This window comes from Nyctereutes procyonoides, unplaced genomic scaffold (genome assembly GCF_905146905.1).
Source record: "Nyctereutes procyonoides isolate TBG_1078 unplaced genomic scaffold, NYPRO_anot_genome, whole genome shotgun sequence".
Lineage (NCBI taxonomy): Eukaryota > Metazoa > Chordata > Mammalia > Carnivora > Canidae > Nyctereutes > Nyctereutes procyonoides.
Genome location: NW_026575132.1, coordinates 32,363,674 through 32,380,258, shown reverse-complemented (window position 1 = coordinate 32,380,258; position 16,585 = coordinate 32,363,674). Strand labels below are relative to the sequence as shown.

Below are 16,585 nucleotides of genomic sequence, written 5' to 3'. Positions count from 1 at the left end.
AGAATCTGCACCCAGGGGTACTGGTGTTCTCATGCAGTATGTGTGTGGTGGTGGGGAAGGGGACAGGTTACAGGAGATAGGTAGGGTGATAACTAATACCCCAGAAAGCCTCGGTGAGCCCTCATCATGGGCTAGCTCTCTTCCACCGATGGCAGAGCAGGACAACAGGGGTTTCCTTTACTGCTGCCCTTTGACAGAGCCGAGAGGAACTGAGCAGTCCCCTGGGCATGGAGGCAGCTTCCTCCTTGTCTGTCACGTGGAACTTGGCTCCTGTCCCTCACAGCCTTGGGTCACACAGTCTACGTAGCCTGATCGGAGACGAGCCAGGAACAGCATGGGCTCGGGGGCCAGCATGCTGAGAGCCTTCCTCCTTCTCCTGGGTAAGTGAGGAATGCAGAAATGGGGTGGACATGATTCTTTTGTGGCAGGGGTGCCTCAGTGAGTGGGAAACCAGGGGAGCATTAGCCCACTGGGGCTCAGTCCCTAAAGCACAGGTGTGTCCCTTCGGATAGATGGCTTTTCTCATTTTGAGACTGAGACCCTGAGCAATGATTTTGTCTTGTTTCATTCCATCTGCAACTTACAAATGCTTCTGGACAAGAGGAGAACTGGAAAGGGTCAGGTGGTAGAAAGAGCTTTGGGTTTGGGACCTAGACAAATCTGGCTTTATTTATTTATTTTTTCAAATCTGGCTTTATTTTTTTTAATTTTTATTTATTTATGATAGTCACACACACACACAGAGAGAGAGAGAGAGAGAGAGGCAGAGACACAGGCAGAGGGAGAAGCAGGCTCCATACACGGGAGCCCGACGTGGGATTCGATCCCGGGTCTACAGGATCACGCCCTGGGCCAAAGGCAGGCGCTAAACCGCTGTGCCACCCAGGGATCCCTCAAATCTGGCTTTAAATTGTGGTTCTGTTGCTGACAAACTGCAGCAAGCTTCTTAGACTTTTTCTGTTTCTGAATCAATCAAGTGGGGGGAGTGTAATAATGCATATCTTCTAGGATTGTATGAAAATGAAGTTCAATTTAATTAAGTCAAACTGAAATAATTAGATAAAATGAGAAAATGTGGGTACGTAGATGCTTCTCCGTAGTTAGTGATCCTATTATGGAGTAGAGGAGGCTCTCAGGTTACCCAAAGGTATTCCGGCTTTTTGAAGTCATCTTTATTTCTGTGCATCAAAAGAAGGAAGAATGGAGAAAGACAGAGACTAATAGAAAACTAAGCCCAGAAATAGAGGGAGAAATATTAAGACCAGAAAAACAGACAGAGGGGAAAAATCGAGAGAGATAAAGATCAAGGCACAGAATGATGGTTAGAATGATATGTATAAGGCGGAGACTGACGAGATAAAGGGCCATGACTTTGCAAAATGTGCTTTGCAGAAAATAACTATTATTTCTTAGAAAGGCAACAAATGGCCCTTGTTTACACAGATGCTGTTTCTTAGAAGTTGCCCTGGGCCAAGACGCAAAAGCAAGCAGTCTATCTCCAGATGTAATCTTCTTTCAGGGGGAAGCAAAAGCCTGTATCCTGAACATGGGCGGTATTATTTCCGTGGCCAGGACTCTGTCAGAAGCCTGCACCCAGCCCAGGAGTGAACCAAGACCTTGGCTTTCAGGGAGTTAGCATGTCGGCAGGGAGCCTCGGTATCTACCAGTCTAGGCATGGAAATGGACGTGTGCAGAGAGTGGCGGCAGTGAGGGGTGGTTAGAACCAGCCCGCACTAAGTGTGCGCAGGCCAGAAAATGCAAAGTGTGCTCAGCAATGTGGCAGAAGCTGGCAGATGTCCTAATCTGTTTCTGCTTTTGACCTATCTAGATATACAGACCAGTCTATCCTGGGGTTGGGTGGGGGGTGGGGGGTGGGGGAGGAAGTTAAATTTAAGAAATCCAATGAAAAAATGTGCATATGATACAAAGAGGCAGCTTGCTGAAGACTTACAAACAAAAAATAAGCCTTGAAAATGCTCAAGATCCCAAATAAAAGGAATAGTAACATGTGACATTTCTGAGTGCATTCGATGTGTTTCATTCCCTCTTAAACAATTTACGTGGGCAGCCCGGGCGGCTCAGCGGTTTAGTGCCACCTTCAGCCCAGGGCCTGATCTTGGAGACCCGGGTTAGAGTCCCACTTCGGGCTCCTTGCATGGAGCCTGCTTCTCCCTCTGCCTGTCTCTGCCTGCGTGTGTGTGTGTGTGTGTGTGTGTGTGTGTGTGTGTGTGTGTGTGATGAATAAATAAATAAATAAAATCTTCTAAAAAAAACAACACTTTACGTTAGCTCGTTCTTTCTCCCAACAACATCATGAAATAGGTCCCACCATTGTCTGCATTTGAAGGATGAGGTTTTTTTTTTAAAAGATTTATTTATTTATGATAGACATAGAGGAGAGAGAGAGAGAGGGAGGCAGAGACACAGGCAAAGGGAGAAGCAGGCTCCATGCCGGGAGCCCGACGTGGGATTCGATCCCGGGTCTTCAGGATCGCGCCCCAAGCCAAAGGCAGGCGCTAAACCACTGCGCCACCCAGGGATCCCCGAAGGATGAGGTTTTAATTAGTCGCCCAAGGTATCACAGCCAGTTAGTGTTCTCAGATACTTTAGTAGAGGCAGTAGTGTTGAGGAGTGTGTGCTTTACTCTAAACAACCTGATCCTCTGATCCTCTTCTGCAATTTACCAGCCGGGAGCTTGGGCAGATTGTCCACCCTCTCTGTGCTCAGTTTTTTCATCTGTAACTTGGGGATAGTGATTGTACCAGCCTCATAGGGCTGTTGAGAGAGATCAATCTGTGACTGTATTTAAAGCATGTAGCTAGTATGGTCAGATACCAATAGTACTCACTATTGGATATTTGGAACCCTGATTGTCCCAATCTTCTCAGGAGGCAATTTGACAATATGTAGTGAACTGTAAGTTGTTCACAAACTTTTATCCAGAAATTCCACCTTCAGGAACTTATCCTGATGAAACAATAGGGTAAAAGCTTCCCAAAATATTTAATAAGATCTTACTCAGCACTGCTGACCCCAGTAGAAACCAGAAACAAATGATTTTCAGTCAGAATCTGAGGGCACTTGATGGGGATGAGCACAGGGTGTTACACTGTATGTTGGCAAATCGAACTCCAATAAAAAAAATATACAAAAAAAAAGAATCTGGCTAAGTCAATTATACTCCAACGTTTCCAATGATATCCAATATGTTTCCATGAAAGACTTGACTTTCTCAGAATTGACATGGACAGAGGAGAAGTGACAAAGTGATAATTACAGAGTTAGAGTTAATTATATTTTGCATATGTTTGCTTGCCTAACCGAAAATTGACTAGAAGGAAATACAGCTAATCATTAACAGTTTCTTTTTTACTTTTTCTAGGAAATAGGATTATGAGACATATTTTAGTTTCTTTGTATTGGCATTTTTCATATTGATCTTCTATATTCTTAATACCAAATAAATACATTTCTGTGCATCAAAAAATAACACTATAGCCCATTGGAAGTTGTAAGAAATAATTGAGCTTTTCCTTTATGAACTGGTGAAAGGGACATGGGGGATTATCTAGTGATACCATAGAGGGCAGGTGACCAGGCCAGACACCCCAGGGCATACGTGAGAGCTATGCATGAGGGCTTTTGGGGACATGGAAGGAAGAGGGACATTTTTGCCTAACTATTCCAGTGCATGAGCCACTATTTCCCACACAGAGTAGTTAGAGAGTTAGGGGGAAAGCCAGTTTTCCAATATGCTAAAACTATTTTTAAGACTGAGTTCAGGGGATCCCTGGGTGGCGCAGCGGTTTAGCGCCTGCCTTTGGCCCAGGGCGCGATCCTGGAGACCGGGATCGAATCCCACGTCGGGCTCCCGGTGCATGGAGCCTGCTTCTCCCTCTGCCTGTGTCTCTGCCTCTCTCTCTCTCTGTATGACTATCGTAAATAAATAAATAAAATTTAAAAAAAAGACTGAGTTCAATGCAACAAATGTTCATGGACACCTTGAATGAACACATTTTAACTTAGCTTTTTGTTTTTATTTTTTAGATACATGTATTTGAATGTAGATAGGTAAGTCAACATACCTATCAAAGATAGAATGTCAGAAGTGGAGTTAATGCTCTTTGGGCCCCCCTCTGTCTTCTTTTCCTCTCTCCTCTGGAGGAAACAGCACCCCTGCTTTGACTGTGCTGTGTTACTTTCTAGGTGTCCAGCATGTGACATAAATGTCACCACAGCATACTCAACATGTTACAGTATCTCCCATTCTCATCCTATAGATCAATGTATGTATTGCAACTACCTTTTCAATTCTGTTGAAACACTCAGTCATAATTTAGTTATACCTTCTGGTATTGACTGAATTTAGATTCTTACTTTCTGCATAGTTACTGATGATGTAATGAGCCTTCTTAGTCTCATCTCCTAGAACCCTCATGCAGCTGTTTTCTGGGAGAGAGTCTGGAAGAGGTGTTACTGTCATGAGTATGTGCAATTCTTCCTTCATTGGATATTGCCAAATTGCTCTCCATTTGCAAGGTCTGGGCATATCTGTCTCCCTACAGGTTCAGTAATACTAAATAGTGACAGACTTCTTGCTTTTTTGCCAGAGATGTAAAATATTATCTCCAAGTTTTTAGGTTGTGTGTTCCTGATTACTAGTGAGAATAACCATTTTCCTTCTATTTATCAACCAGCCAGATTTCTTTTTCTATGAATTTCCTGGAGTTTTCTTTGGTTATTGGTAATTTATGTATTTTTTATGGATATTAATTATTTGGTTCTGTCATGTGTTGCAAATATCCTGTCTCAGTATGTTGCTTATATTTTATCTTTGTGGCATCCGTTGCTCTGCAGAAGCCTTAAATGGGATACAATTAAAGTTATCATTCTTTGACTTTTGTTATGTCTTAATTTTCCATCTTGTCTAAGAAACATTTTTTAAAGTAAATTTTTAAAACTATTTAATTTTAATTCATTTGGAATTTATTTTTGCATAGCCTAAACAAAGAATCTAATTATAGTTTTTTCCTTTTTTTGTATATTTTTTATTAGAGTTCTATTTGTCAACATATGGTATAACACCCAGTGCTCATCCCGCCAAGTGCCCCCCTCAGTGTCCGTCACCCAGTCACCCCATCCCCTGTCCACCTCCCCTTCCACTACCCCCCATTCATTTCCCAGAGTTAGGAGTCTCTCATGCTTTGTCACCTTCTCTGATTTTTCCCACTCATTTTCTCTCCTTTCCCCTTTAATCCCTTTGACTATTTCTTATATTCCCCGTATGAGCGAAACCCTATAATGTTTGTCCTTCCCGATTGACTTACTTCACTCAGCATAATACCCTCTGTTCAATTCATGTCGAAGCAGATGGTGGGTATTCGTCGTTTCCAATGGCTGAGTAATATCCCATTGTACACATAGACCACATCTTCTTTATCCATTCATGTTTCAATGAACACCGAGGCTCTTTCCACAGTTTGGCTATTGTGGACATTGCTGCTATAAACATTGGGGTGCAGGTGTCCTGCCGTTTCACCGTATCTGTACCTTTGGCGTAAATCCCCAGTAGTGCAGTTACTGGGTCATAGGGTAGCTCTATTTTTAACTCTTTGAGGAACCTCCACACAATTTTCCAGAGTGGCTGCACCAGTTCACATTCCCACCAACAGTGCAAGAGGGTTCCCCTTTCTCCACATCCTCTCCAACATTTGTTGTTTCCTGCCTTGTTAATGTTCCCCATTCTCACTGGTGTGAGGTGGTATCTCATTGTGGTTTTCATGTGTATTTTCCTGATGGCAAGTGATGTGGAGCATTTTCTCATGTGTGTATTGGCCATGTCTATGTCTTCCTCTGTGAGATTTCTGTTCATGTCTTTTGCCCATTTCATGATTGGATTGTTTGTTTCTTTGCTGTTGAGTTTAATACTTTATAGATCTTGGAAACTAGCCCTTTATCTGATACGTCATTTGCAAATATCTTCTCCCATTCTGTAGATTGTCTTTCAGGTTTGTTGACTGTTTTCTTTTGCTGTGCAGAAGCTTTTTATCTTGATTAAGTCCCAATAATTCATTTTTGATTTTGTTTCCTTTGCCTTCATGGATGTATCTTGCAAGAAGTTGCTGTGGCCAAGTTTAGAAAGGGTGTTGCCTGTGTTCTCCTCTAGGATTTTGATGGAATCTTGTCTCACATTTAGATCTTTCATCCACTTTGAGTTTATCTTTGTGTATGGTGTAAGAGAGTGGTCTAGTTTCATTCTTCTGCCTGTGGCTGTCCAATTTTCCCAGCACCATTTTTGAAGAGACTGTCCTTTTTCCAGGGGATATTCTTTCCTGCTTTGTCGAATATTAGTTAACCATAGCCGTGAGAGAACATTTCTGGGTTCTCTATTCTGTCCCATTGATCTATGTGTCTGTTTTTGTGCCAGTACCACACTGTCTTGATGACCACAGCTTTGTAGTACAACCTGAAATCTGGCATTGTGATGCCCCTGGCTCTGCTTTTCTTTTTCAATATTCCCCTGGCTATTCGGTGTCTTTTTTGATTCCACACAAATCTTGAGATTATTTGTTCTAACTCTCTGAAGAAAGTCCATGGTATTTTGATAGGGATTGCATTGAAAGTGTAAGTTGCCCTGGGTAGCACTGATATTTTCACAATATTTATTCTTCCAATCCATGAGCATGGAATATTTTTCCATCTCTTTGTGTCTTCCTCAATTTCTTTCAGAAGTCTTCTGTAGTTTTTAGGGTACATCCTTTAACTCTTTGGTTAGGTTTATTGCTAGGTATATTATGCTTTGGGGTGCAATTGTAAATGGGATTGATTCCTTAATTTCTCTTTCTTCAGTTTCATTGTTAGTGTATAGAAATGCCACTGATTTCCGGGCATTGATTTAGTACCCTGCCACATTGCTAAATTGCTGTATGAGTTCTAGCAATCTTGGGGTGGAGTCTTTTGGATTTTCTTCGTACAGTATCATGTCATCTGTGAAGAGGGAGAGTTTGACTTCTTCTTTGCCACTTTGAATGCCTTTTATTTCTTTTTGTTGCCTGATTGCTGAGGCTAGGACTTCTAGTACTATGTTGAATAGCAGTGGTGAGAGTGGACATCCCTGTCATGTTCCTGATCTTAGGGGAAAGGCTCCCAGTGCTTCCCCATTGAGAATGATATTTGCTGTGGGCTTTTCGTAGATGACTTTTTTTTTTTTTTTCAATGTTAACATTTTATTTATTTATTTATTTTTTATAAATTAATTTTTATTGGTGTTCAATTTACCAACATACAGAATAACACCCAGTGCTCATCCCGTCAAGTGTCCCCCTCCGTGCCCGTCACCCATTCACCCCCACCCCCCGCCCTCCTCCCCTTCCACCACCCCTAGTTCATTTCCCAGAGTTAGAAGTCTTTATGTTCTGTGTCCCTTTCTGATATCTCCCACACATTTCTTCTCCCTTCCCTTATATTCCCCTTCACTATTATTCATATTCCCCAAATGAGTGAGAACATACACTGTTTGTCCTTCTCCGATTGACTTACTTCACTCAGCATAATACCCTCCAGTTCCATCCACGTTGAAGCAAATGGTGGGTATTTGTTGTTTCTAATGGCTGAGTAATATTCCATTGTATACATAAACCACATCTTCTTTATCCATTCATCTTTCGATGGGCACCGAGGCTCCTTCCACAGTTTGGCTATTGTGGACATGGCTGCTAGAAACATCGGGGTGCAGGTGCCCCGGCGTTTCATTGCATCTGAATCTTCGGGGTAAATCCCTAACAGTGCAATTGCTGGGTCGTAGGGCAGGTCTATTTTTAACTTTTTGAGGAACCTCCACACAGTTTTCCAGAGTGGCTGCACCAGTTCACATTCCCACCAACAGTGTAAGAGGGTTCCCTTTTCTCCGCATCCTCTCCAACATTTGTTGTTTCCTGCCTTATTAATTTTCCCCATTCTCACTGGTGTGAGGTGGTATCTCATTGTGGTTTTGATTTGTATTTCCCTGATGGCAAGTGATGCAGAGCATTTTCTCATGTGCATGTTGGCCATGTCTATGTCTTCCTCTGTGAGATTTCTCTTCATGTCTTTTGCCCATTTCATGATTGGATTGTTTGTTTCTTTGGTGTTGAGTTTAATAAGTTCTTTATAGATTTTGGAAACTAGCCCTTTATCTGATATGTTATTTGCAAATATCTTCTCCCATTCTGTAGGTTGTCTTTGAGTTTTGTAGATGACTTTTAAGATGCTGAGGAATGTTCCCTCTATCCCTACTCGGAAGAGTTTTGATCAGGAATGGATGCTGTATTTTATCAAATGCTTTTTCTGCATCTATTGAGAGGATCACATGGTTCTTGTTTTTTCTCTTGTTGATATGATGAATCACATTGATTGCTTTACGAGTGTTGAACCAACCTTGCATCCTGGGGATAAATCCCACTTGATCATGGTGAATAATCTTCTTAATGTTCTGTTGGATCCTATTGACTAATATCTTGTTGAGGATTTTTGCATCTGTGTTCATCAGGGATATTGGTTTATAATTCTCCTCTTTGGTGGGGTCTTTGTCTGGTTTTGGAATTAAGGTGATGCTGGCCTCATAGAACGAGTTTGGAAGTATTCCATCCCTTTTTATCTTTTGGAACAGCTTTAATAGAATAGGTATTGTTTCTTCTTTAAACATTTGATAGAATCCCCCGGGGAGTCATCTGGCCCTGGACTTCAGTGTCTTGGGAGGTCTTTGTTGACTGCTTCAATTTCCTCCTTGGTTATTGGCGAGTTCAGCTTTTCTATTTCTTCCTGTTCCAGATTTGGTGTTTTGTGGTTTTCCAGAAATGTGCCCATTTCTTCTAGATTGCCTAATTTATTGGCGTATAGCTGCTCATAAATATGTTTTTAAAATCGATTGTATTTCCTTGGTATGGGTTGTGATCTCTCTTTTTCATTCATGATTTTATTAATTTGAGTCTTTTTTTCATTTTCTTTTTAATAAGGCTGGCTAATGGTTTATCTATCTTATGAATTCTTTCAAAGAACCAACTCCTGGTTTTGTTGATCTGTTCTACAGTTCTTCTGGTCTCTATTTCATTGAGTTCTGCTCAGATCTTTATTAACTCTCTTCTGCTTGGTGTAGGTTTTATTTGCTGTTCTTTTTCCAGTTCCTTTAGGTGCAAGGTTAGCTTGCATATTTGAGTTTTTCCCATTTTTTTGAGGGATGCTTTTATTGTGATGTATTTCCCTCTCAGGACTCCTTTTGCCATATTCCAAAGATTTTGAACGGTTGTATCTTCATTATCGTTAGTTTCCATGAATCTTTTAAATTCTTCTCGAATTTCCTGGTTGACCCTTTCATCTTTTAGCAGGATGGTCTTTAACCTCCACATGTTTGAATTTCTTCCAAGTTTCTTCTTGTGATTGAGTTCAAGTTTCAAAGCATTATGGTCTGAAAATATGCAGGGGACGATCCCAAACTTTTGGTATCGGTTAAGACCTGATTTGTGACGCAGTATATGGTCTATTCTGGAGAAAGTTCCATGTGCACTTGAGAAGAATGTGTATTCAGTTGTGTTTGGATGTAAAGTTCTGTAATATCTGTGAAATCTATCTGGTCCAGTGTATCATTTAAAGTTCTTGTTTCTTTTTTTTTAATAATCAATTTATTTTTTATTGGTGTTCAATTTGCCAACATACAGAATAACACCCAGTGCTCATCCCGTCAAGTGCCCCCCTCAGTGCCAGTCACCTATTCACCCCCCACCCCCGCCCTCTTCTCCTTACACCACCTCTAGTTCATTTCCCAGAGTTAGGAGTCTTTATATTCTGTCTCCCTTTCTGATATTTCCTACCCATTTCTTCTCCCTTCCCTTCTATTCCCTTTCACTATTATTTATATTCCCCAAATGAATGAGACCATATAATGTTTGTCCTTCTCCGATTGACTTATTTCACTCAGCATAATACCCTCCAGTTCCATCCACGTTGAAGCAAATGGTGGGTATTTAAAGCTCTTGTTTCTTTGGAGATGTTGTGCTTAGAAGATATGTCATTTGCAGAAACTGCCGTGTTGAAGTCTCCCAGTGTTAGTGTATTTTTATCTAAGTATGTCTTTTCTTTGGTTATTGATTGATATACTTGGCTGCTCCCACATTAGGGGCATAAATATTCATGATTGTTAGGTCCTCTTGTTGGATAGATCCTTTAAGTATGATATAGTGTCCCTCTTCATCTCTTACTACAGTCTTTGGGATAAACTTTAATTTATCTGCTATGATTGCTTTCCCTGCTTTCTTTTCAGGAGGATTTGAATGATAAATGGTTCTCCAACCTTTCATTTTCAGGCTGTAAGTGTCCTTAGGTCTCAAATGAATCTCTTATAGCTAGCAAATAGTTGGGTCTTCCTTTTTTATCCAGTCTAAAACCCTGCGTGTTTTGATGGAATCATTTAGCCATTCACATTCAGAGTTACTATTGAAAGATATGAATTGAGTGTCATCGAATAGGACCTATTCAGTCCCTGTTTTTGTGGATTATTTCTTTGGGTTTCCTCTTTCTTTTACAGAGTCCCCCTTAATATTTCTTGCAGAGCTGGTTTGGTGGTCACATATTCTTTCAGTTTCTGCCTATCTTGGAAGCTCTTTATCTCTCCTTCTATTCTGATTGAGAGCCTTGCTGGGTAAAGTATTCTTGGCTGCATGTTCTTCTCATTTAAGACCCTGAATATATCCTGCCAGCTATTTCTCGCCTGCCAGGTCTCTGTGGAAAGGTCTGCTGTTAATCTAATAGTTCTTCCCATATAAGTTAGGGATCTCTTGTCTCTTGCTGCTTTAAGGATTTTCTCTTTATCTTTGGAATTTGCAAGTTTCACTATTAAATGTTGAGGTGTTGACTGGTTTTTATTGATTTTTTTGGGGGGATCTCTCTATCTCCTGGATCTGAAAGTCTATATCCCTCCCCAAATTAGGGACGTTTCCAGCTATGATTTGTTCCAATATGCTTTCTGGCCCTCTGGCCCTCTCAGCGTTTTCTGGAACCCCAATTATATGTAGATTCTTCCCTCTGAAGCTGTCATTTATTCCTTTAACCTTTCCTCATGGTCTTTTACTTGTTTTTCTCTTTTTTTTCCTCAGCTTCCTTCCTTGCCATCAACTTGTCTTCTATGTCACTCACTCTTTCTTCTACCTCATTAACATTCGTTGTTAGGACCTCCAGTTTGGATTGCATCTCATTTAATTGATTTTTAATTTCAGCCTGATTAGATCTAAATTCTGCAGTCATGAAGTCTCCTGAATCCCTTTGGTTTTTTCCAGAGCCACTGGTAGCTTTATAATTGTGCTTCTGAATTGGCTTCCTGATATCGAATGGTAATCCAAATTCTATAATTCTGTGGAGAGTGTACTGTTTCTGATTCTTTCTTTTGTGGTGAGTTCTTCTTTCTAGTCTTTTTGCTCTGTGCAGAACAGCTGTATGAGTGGGCTGAGTCAAGAATATCAACCACGACTTAAGTAAATTTCACCCTAGATGATTCTTGTTATAAGTGAACACCCTTCTCTGTGTAGCTTTCCAGCTGTTCTCTCTTTAAATCTCAGGTCAAATTTGTAGGTGTTCAGGATCGTTGAAAGTTATCTAGATAAGTTGGTGGGGCCAGGTGAGTTGAGGACCCCTACTCCTCTGCCATCTTGCCCTGCCCCCAGTTTTTTCTATGTGAAACATCAATTGTCTTAATATCATTTATTGAACCATCTTTCCTGTCTCCTCTGCTTTACAGTGCCTCTTCTAGTTTGTATGCATTTAATGTATGTTTGAACTGTTAATGGGATTCCTATTCTGTGCCACTTTTTCTGTCTGTGTTGAGTCCTGCCACACTCTTGTATTCACTGCAGCTTATGAATTTGATAACTTATGGGTAAAATCCCGTCCCCTCCTCTGCCTTCTTCTTCGTCACTACTCCTCTCCTCCTCTTCCTCCTCCTCCTCCTCCTTCTTCTTCTCCTTCTTCTCTCTTCCTCTTTGACATTAAATTCATCTTGGCTCTTACTATACCTTGTCTCTTATGTGTAGATTGCTTTCCTTGAATGCATCATAAAAGCCCACTTCCTGAGAACTGATTCTGAGCATGGTGCCTCACCCAGCACTCTAGGTAGATCTCATTTGTTTCTCACAAATAGCCCACAAAGCAGATGCTTTTATCATCATGCTCATTTCACAGATGAGGAAATTGAGGCACAGAGTGATAAAGTAGCCTACCAGAGGTGGGAGGCAGTTTGGTATTAGAGCTAAAAATACAGCTTTACAGCATCAAACTATAGCAGGTGAGTGAGAATGCTGGGATTCAAATGCAAATAGTTTGATGCTGTAAAGCTGTATTTTTAGCTCTAATACCAAACTGCCTCCCAGCTAAGAATAGAAAGTAGCTTCATCATGGAAAACTGACATGACTTTTTAAACTGTTCTCTCAATCTTTTATTTCAGGATAGTTTCAAACTTGAAAAAAAGTTGCAAGAATAATAATATAAGTGTCCTGTATGATTTGCTGATTTCTTAATCAAGAAATCTACCATATCTTATGTCTCTAGAGAGATATAAAACAAATGAAGCTATATATACTTCTATATATAGAAAGAGATATCTTTTTTTCAGAGCCATTTGAAATTATGTTGTATATGTCATGTTTTTTTAAACCCCTAAATACATTAATGTGTATTTCTTAAAAACAGAGACAATGTCTTGCATAACCACAGCACAGTTAGCAACTACAGGAAAGTTAACATTGACGAAACACTTTCACATAATCGATCACAGTCTAATATTTTCAGTGGACTTACCAATTCCCTTTATAGCCTTCACTGTGCTCAGCAAAGGAGCCAGTAGAGGGGCAAGTGCTGCACTTGGTGACTTTGTTTCTTTAGCCTTCTTTACTTGAAATGTCTCCTAGCCATTGTCTTTTATGCCAATGATATTTTAGAAGCTTCCATCTCCTTTTCTTTCATAGAAAGTTCCTCATTTTTAAGTTTGCCTGGTATTCTAATGATTTCAGTTATCCATTCTGCAGTAGATAATGCATAACTGCTCTTGGGTCCTTCTCAGGGCTTCACATTTGGAAGAAGAAGATATCTATCTGAGAAAGACTCATGTTCCTTTGACATGATGATAAAAAGACTTAAAGGTAGATTTTGGATTATGGTTGTCACAATTTTAAATAAATTATTTTCCACTTAACTACCAACCAATCAATATTGTTAAATTTTGGTAATATATTGCTATAAGAATAGCTATTGAAAATATCTGGTGAAATTTCTAGGCATGTTCTTAGAGGTGTGCACCTTCCTTTTTAAAAGACTGCCAGATAAAATATTCCTATGGACTCTTAATTCCAACCAAAATGTCAGCCATCTGTCTCCATTTTAATTCTGTTGGAAACCACCCGCTGAAATCTATGTATTATTATAATCATGATAGTAAAAGAAATACAATATCACTGTAATTATGTTCCAGTGCCTAAAACATTCTTCATTGAAAGAGCCAGAGTTATTGAAGAGAATGGAGGCTTCCCCCCATCCCTTAATTTATAATGAAAAGATGGCAGAGGCCGGGGTAAAGAGAATTAAATTCGTTTTTATCTTACAAGTCAAAGTCATCACTTTATTCCTTGGCTCTTAGTCCCTGGGATCTTTGTAAAAATATTTCCTGACAGCTTTTCCCCTGTTTCAGATTCTTGCCAAGACAACAGTTCAGAATCATGCAGTGAGCAGATTCCAGGAAGAAAGAATTCTTGACATGTTAGTTTTTTCTTTTGCTGTGCAACAATTTATCACAAGTGTAACAAAAGAAAATAAACAGTAAGGTCACTCAGAAAGTCAGCAGAAGGTAAAGGAAGAAGGGAGGACCCCAGGAAGGGGAAGAGAAATGTCCTCTTCAAGCCAGAATTCTCTCTGTGACTTTTACCCTTTCCTTTTTTTTTTTTTTTTGTATATTTTTTATTGGAATTCTATTTGCCAGCATATAGTATAACACCCAGTGCTCATCCCGTCACGCCCCCCCCCAGTGCCTGTCACCCAGTCTCCCCATCCCCCCCCCACCTCCCCTTCCACTACCCCTTGTTCGTTTCCCAGAGTTAGGAGTCTCTCATGGTTTGTCACTCTCTCTGATATTTCCACTCATTTTCTCTCCTTTCCCCTTTAATCCCTTTCACTATTTTTTATATTCCCCAAATGAATGAGACCATATAATGTTTGTCCTTCTCCGATTGACTTACTTCACTCAGCATAATACCCTCCAGTTCCATCCACATGGAAGCAAATGGTGGGTATTTGTCGTTTCTAATGGCTGAGTAATATTCCATTGTATACATAGACCACATCTTCTTTATCCATTCATCTTTCGATGGACACCGAGGCTCCTTCCACAGTTTGGCTATTGTGGACATTGCTGCTAGAAACATCGGGGTGCAGGTGTCTCGGTTTTTCCTGCATCTGTATCTTTGGGGTAAATCCCCAGCAGTGCAATTGCTGGGTCTAATTGGTTTGCTTGGATCTTCCTTTACTATTGAAATTTTAAGAGTTCTTAATATATTCTGGCTATGAGTCCTTTGTCAAATATGTGATCTGAAAATATTTTCTCCAAGTCTCTAGTTGGTGTTTTCATCCTCCTTTTGTTTTTCACAAAACAAAAGTACTTAATTTTAATTAAGTCTAATTTACTGATTTTTTCCCTCTTACAGATCACACTTTTGATAGCACATCTGAGAAGTTTTCACCACTCACTTAAGTCTCCAAGATTTTACCTTCTGTTTTCTCCTAAAAGTTGTGAACTTAAAAAAAAAAAAAAAAAAAAGCTGAGCTAAAATGAAAATAAAAGCATTGATTGGGGACCTCCTAATTATAATTCAAAAGCACAGAAGATTTGGGCAGCAATACAAATAGTGTGGCTGCCTCCCCCACCCCCCTACCCGCCAGGGGACAGAAGTCAAGGGTTCCTAAAGACAAACATGCAGGATTGCCTGTATGTTGTTTACAAAGAATTTTGATTGGTGTTGGCAGCAGAAAAGTAATATTGACTGAGTATAATTGGTTGCTAAGGTTATCACTAAGCCTTCTCTTAGTAAGTTGTAGGTGTTGGGGCTGAATCCTTGCAATATTTACAGGTTGGCCCAGTTAAAAAGTTCATGGGTCTACCCAGTAAGGACGTGCATAAGGTCCATCTCCTTTAATGGCTTCCTGGTTCCCTTGACATAAACCACTCCATTTCTATTTCACCTTTTACAGAGTTGTATACTTTTATATTTAACATTTAAATCTATGATCCACTTGGAGTTCGTTTGTGAATTTAGCTCAGCATACTTTATTGTTGTTGTTGCTGCTTATAGACATCCAATTGCTCCAGCACCATTGGTGGAAAAAAGCTATTCTTCCTCTATTTAATTAATTTTACTCCCTTGTCCAGTCATACTTGTATGGACTATTTCTGGGTCATCTTTTCTTTTCCACTGATGTATGTATCTGCCCCTCTGCCCATACCACACAGTCTTGATTTCTATAGGTATGTAAGTTTCAAGGTGGTAGAGTGATCCCACCTACTTTATTCTTCATTTTCAAGAAAACGTTTATAGCAATTCTATTTCCTTTACCTTTCCATGTAAATTTTAGAATAATCTTATCTACAGCCACAAAAAAAATCCTGCCAGGATTTTGATAGGAATTACATTAAATTTATAGATCAATTTGGGGAGATTTGACAGCTTTTCTATTTATTAAGATTCTTTTTTTGTTTCTCTCATCACCATTGTGGAATTTTTAATATGTGAGACCTGTACCTGTATTAGATATACCTAAGTATTTTTTGAGAAGTGATAGTAAATTGTATTTAAATTTTCTATATGTGTCATTGTTGGTATATAGAATTATAATAGATTTGTGTATGTCAATCTTCTATTTTGCCACCTTCGTGAACTAGCTTACTAATTCTAAAAGTTTTTTTTTTTTTAAGATCCTTTAGGATTTACTGCATGGACCATGATCTACAAATGGTTGTATTTTTCCCTTTTTGAATGGTATGTGTTTTTTATTTCCTTTTCTTGCCTATTGGACTGGCAGGAACTTCCAGTACCATGTTGAACAGGTAGAGTGACAACTTTAACTTGTCCTTGATTGTAGTGGGAAATCATCTTATTTCTTACAATTAAGTATGATGTTAGCTATAGGATTTTTTGTAGATTCTTTATCAAGTTGAAGGTGTTTCCCTCTTTTCCAGTTTTCTGAGAATTTTTGTCATAAGTGGATATAGAATCTTGTCAAATGCTTTTCCTGCATCACTCAGTATGATCATGTGATTTTATTTTTCTGTCGTTTGTTAATGTGGTGGACTGCATTGATGGATTTTTGAATATCACTCCAGTCTTGCATCCCTGAACGGACTCCATTTAGTCATGATTTATAATTTTTTTTTATTTTGCTGAGTTCTACTTGATAACATTTTGGTAAGGGTTTTTGAGTCTTTATTCGTAAGGGACACTGGTCTGTAGTTTTTTGCACCTTTTTTCTCTGGTTCTAATGTCATGGTAATGTCGACTTCATAAAATAAATTAGGAAGTG

The 16,585-nt window shown here is 39.6% G+C and overlaps 1 protein-coding gene across 1 annotated transcript in view; it reads left to right on the top strand.

Annotated features, from left to right (window-relative positions):
* Positions 1–314: 314 nt before the first annotated feature.
* TMEM273 (transmembrane protein 273) overlaps positions 315–16,585 on the top strand; it is a 41,640-nt gene continuing 25,369 nt past the window's right edge. Inside the window, exon 1 of the mRNA XM_055345040.1 lies at positions 315–380. Within this exon, the coding sequence (XP_055201015.1) occupies positions 335–380 (46 nt within the window). The 5' untranslated portion in view covers positions 315–334. The remainder of the gene's footprint in view (positions 381–16,585) is intronic.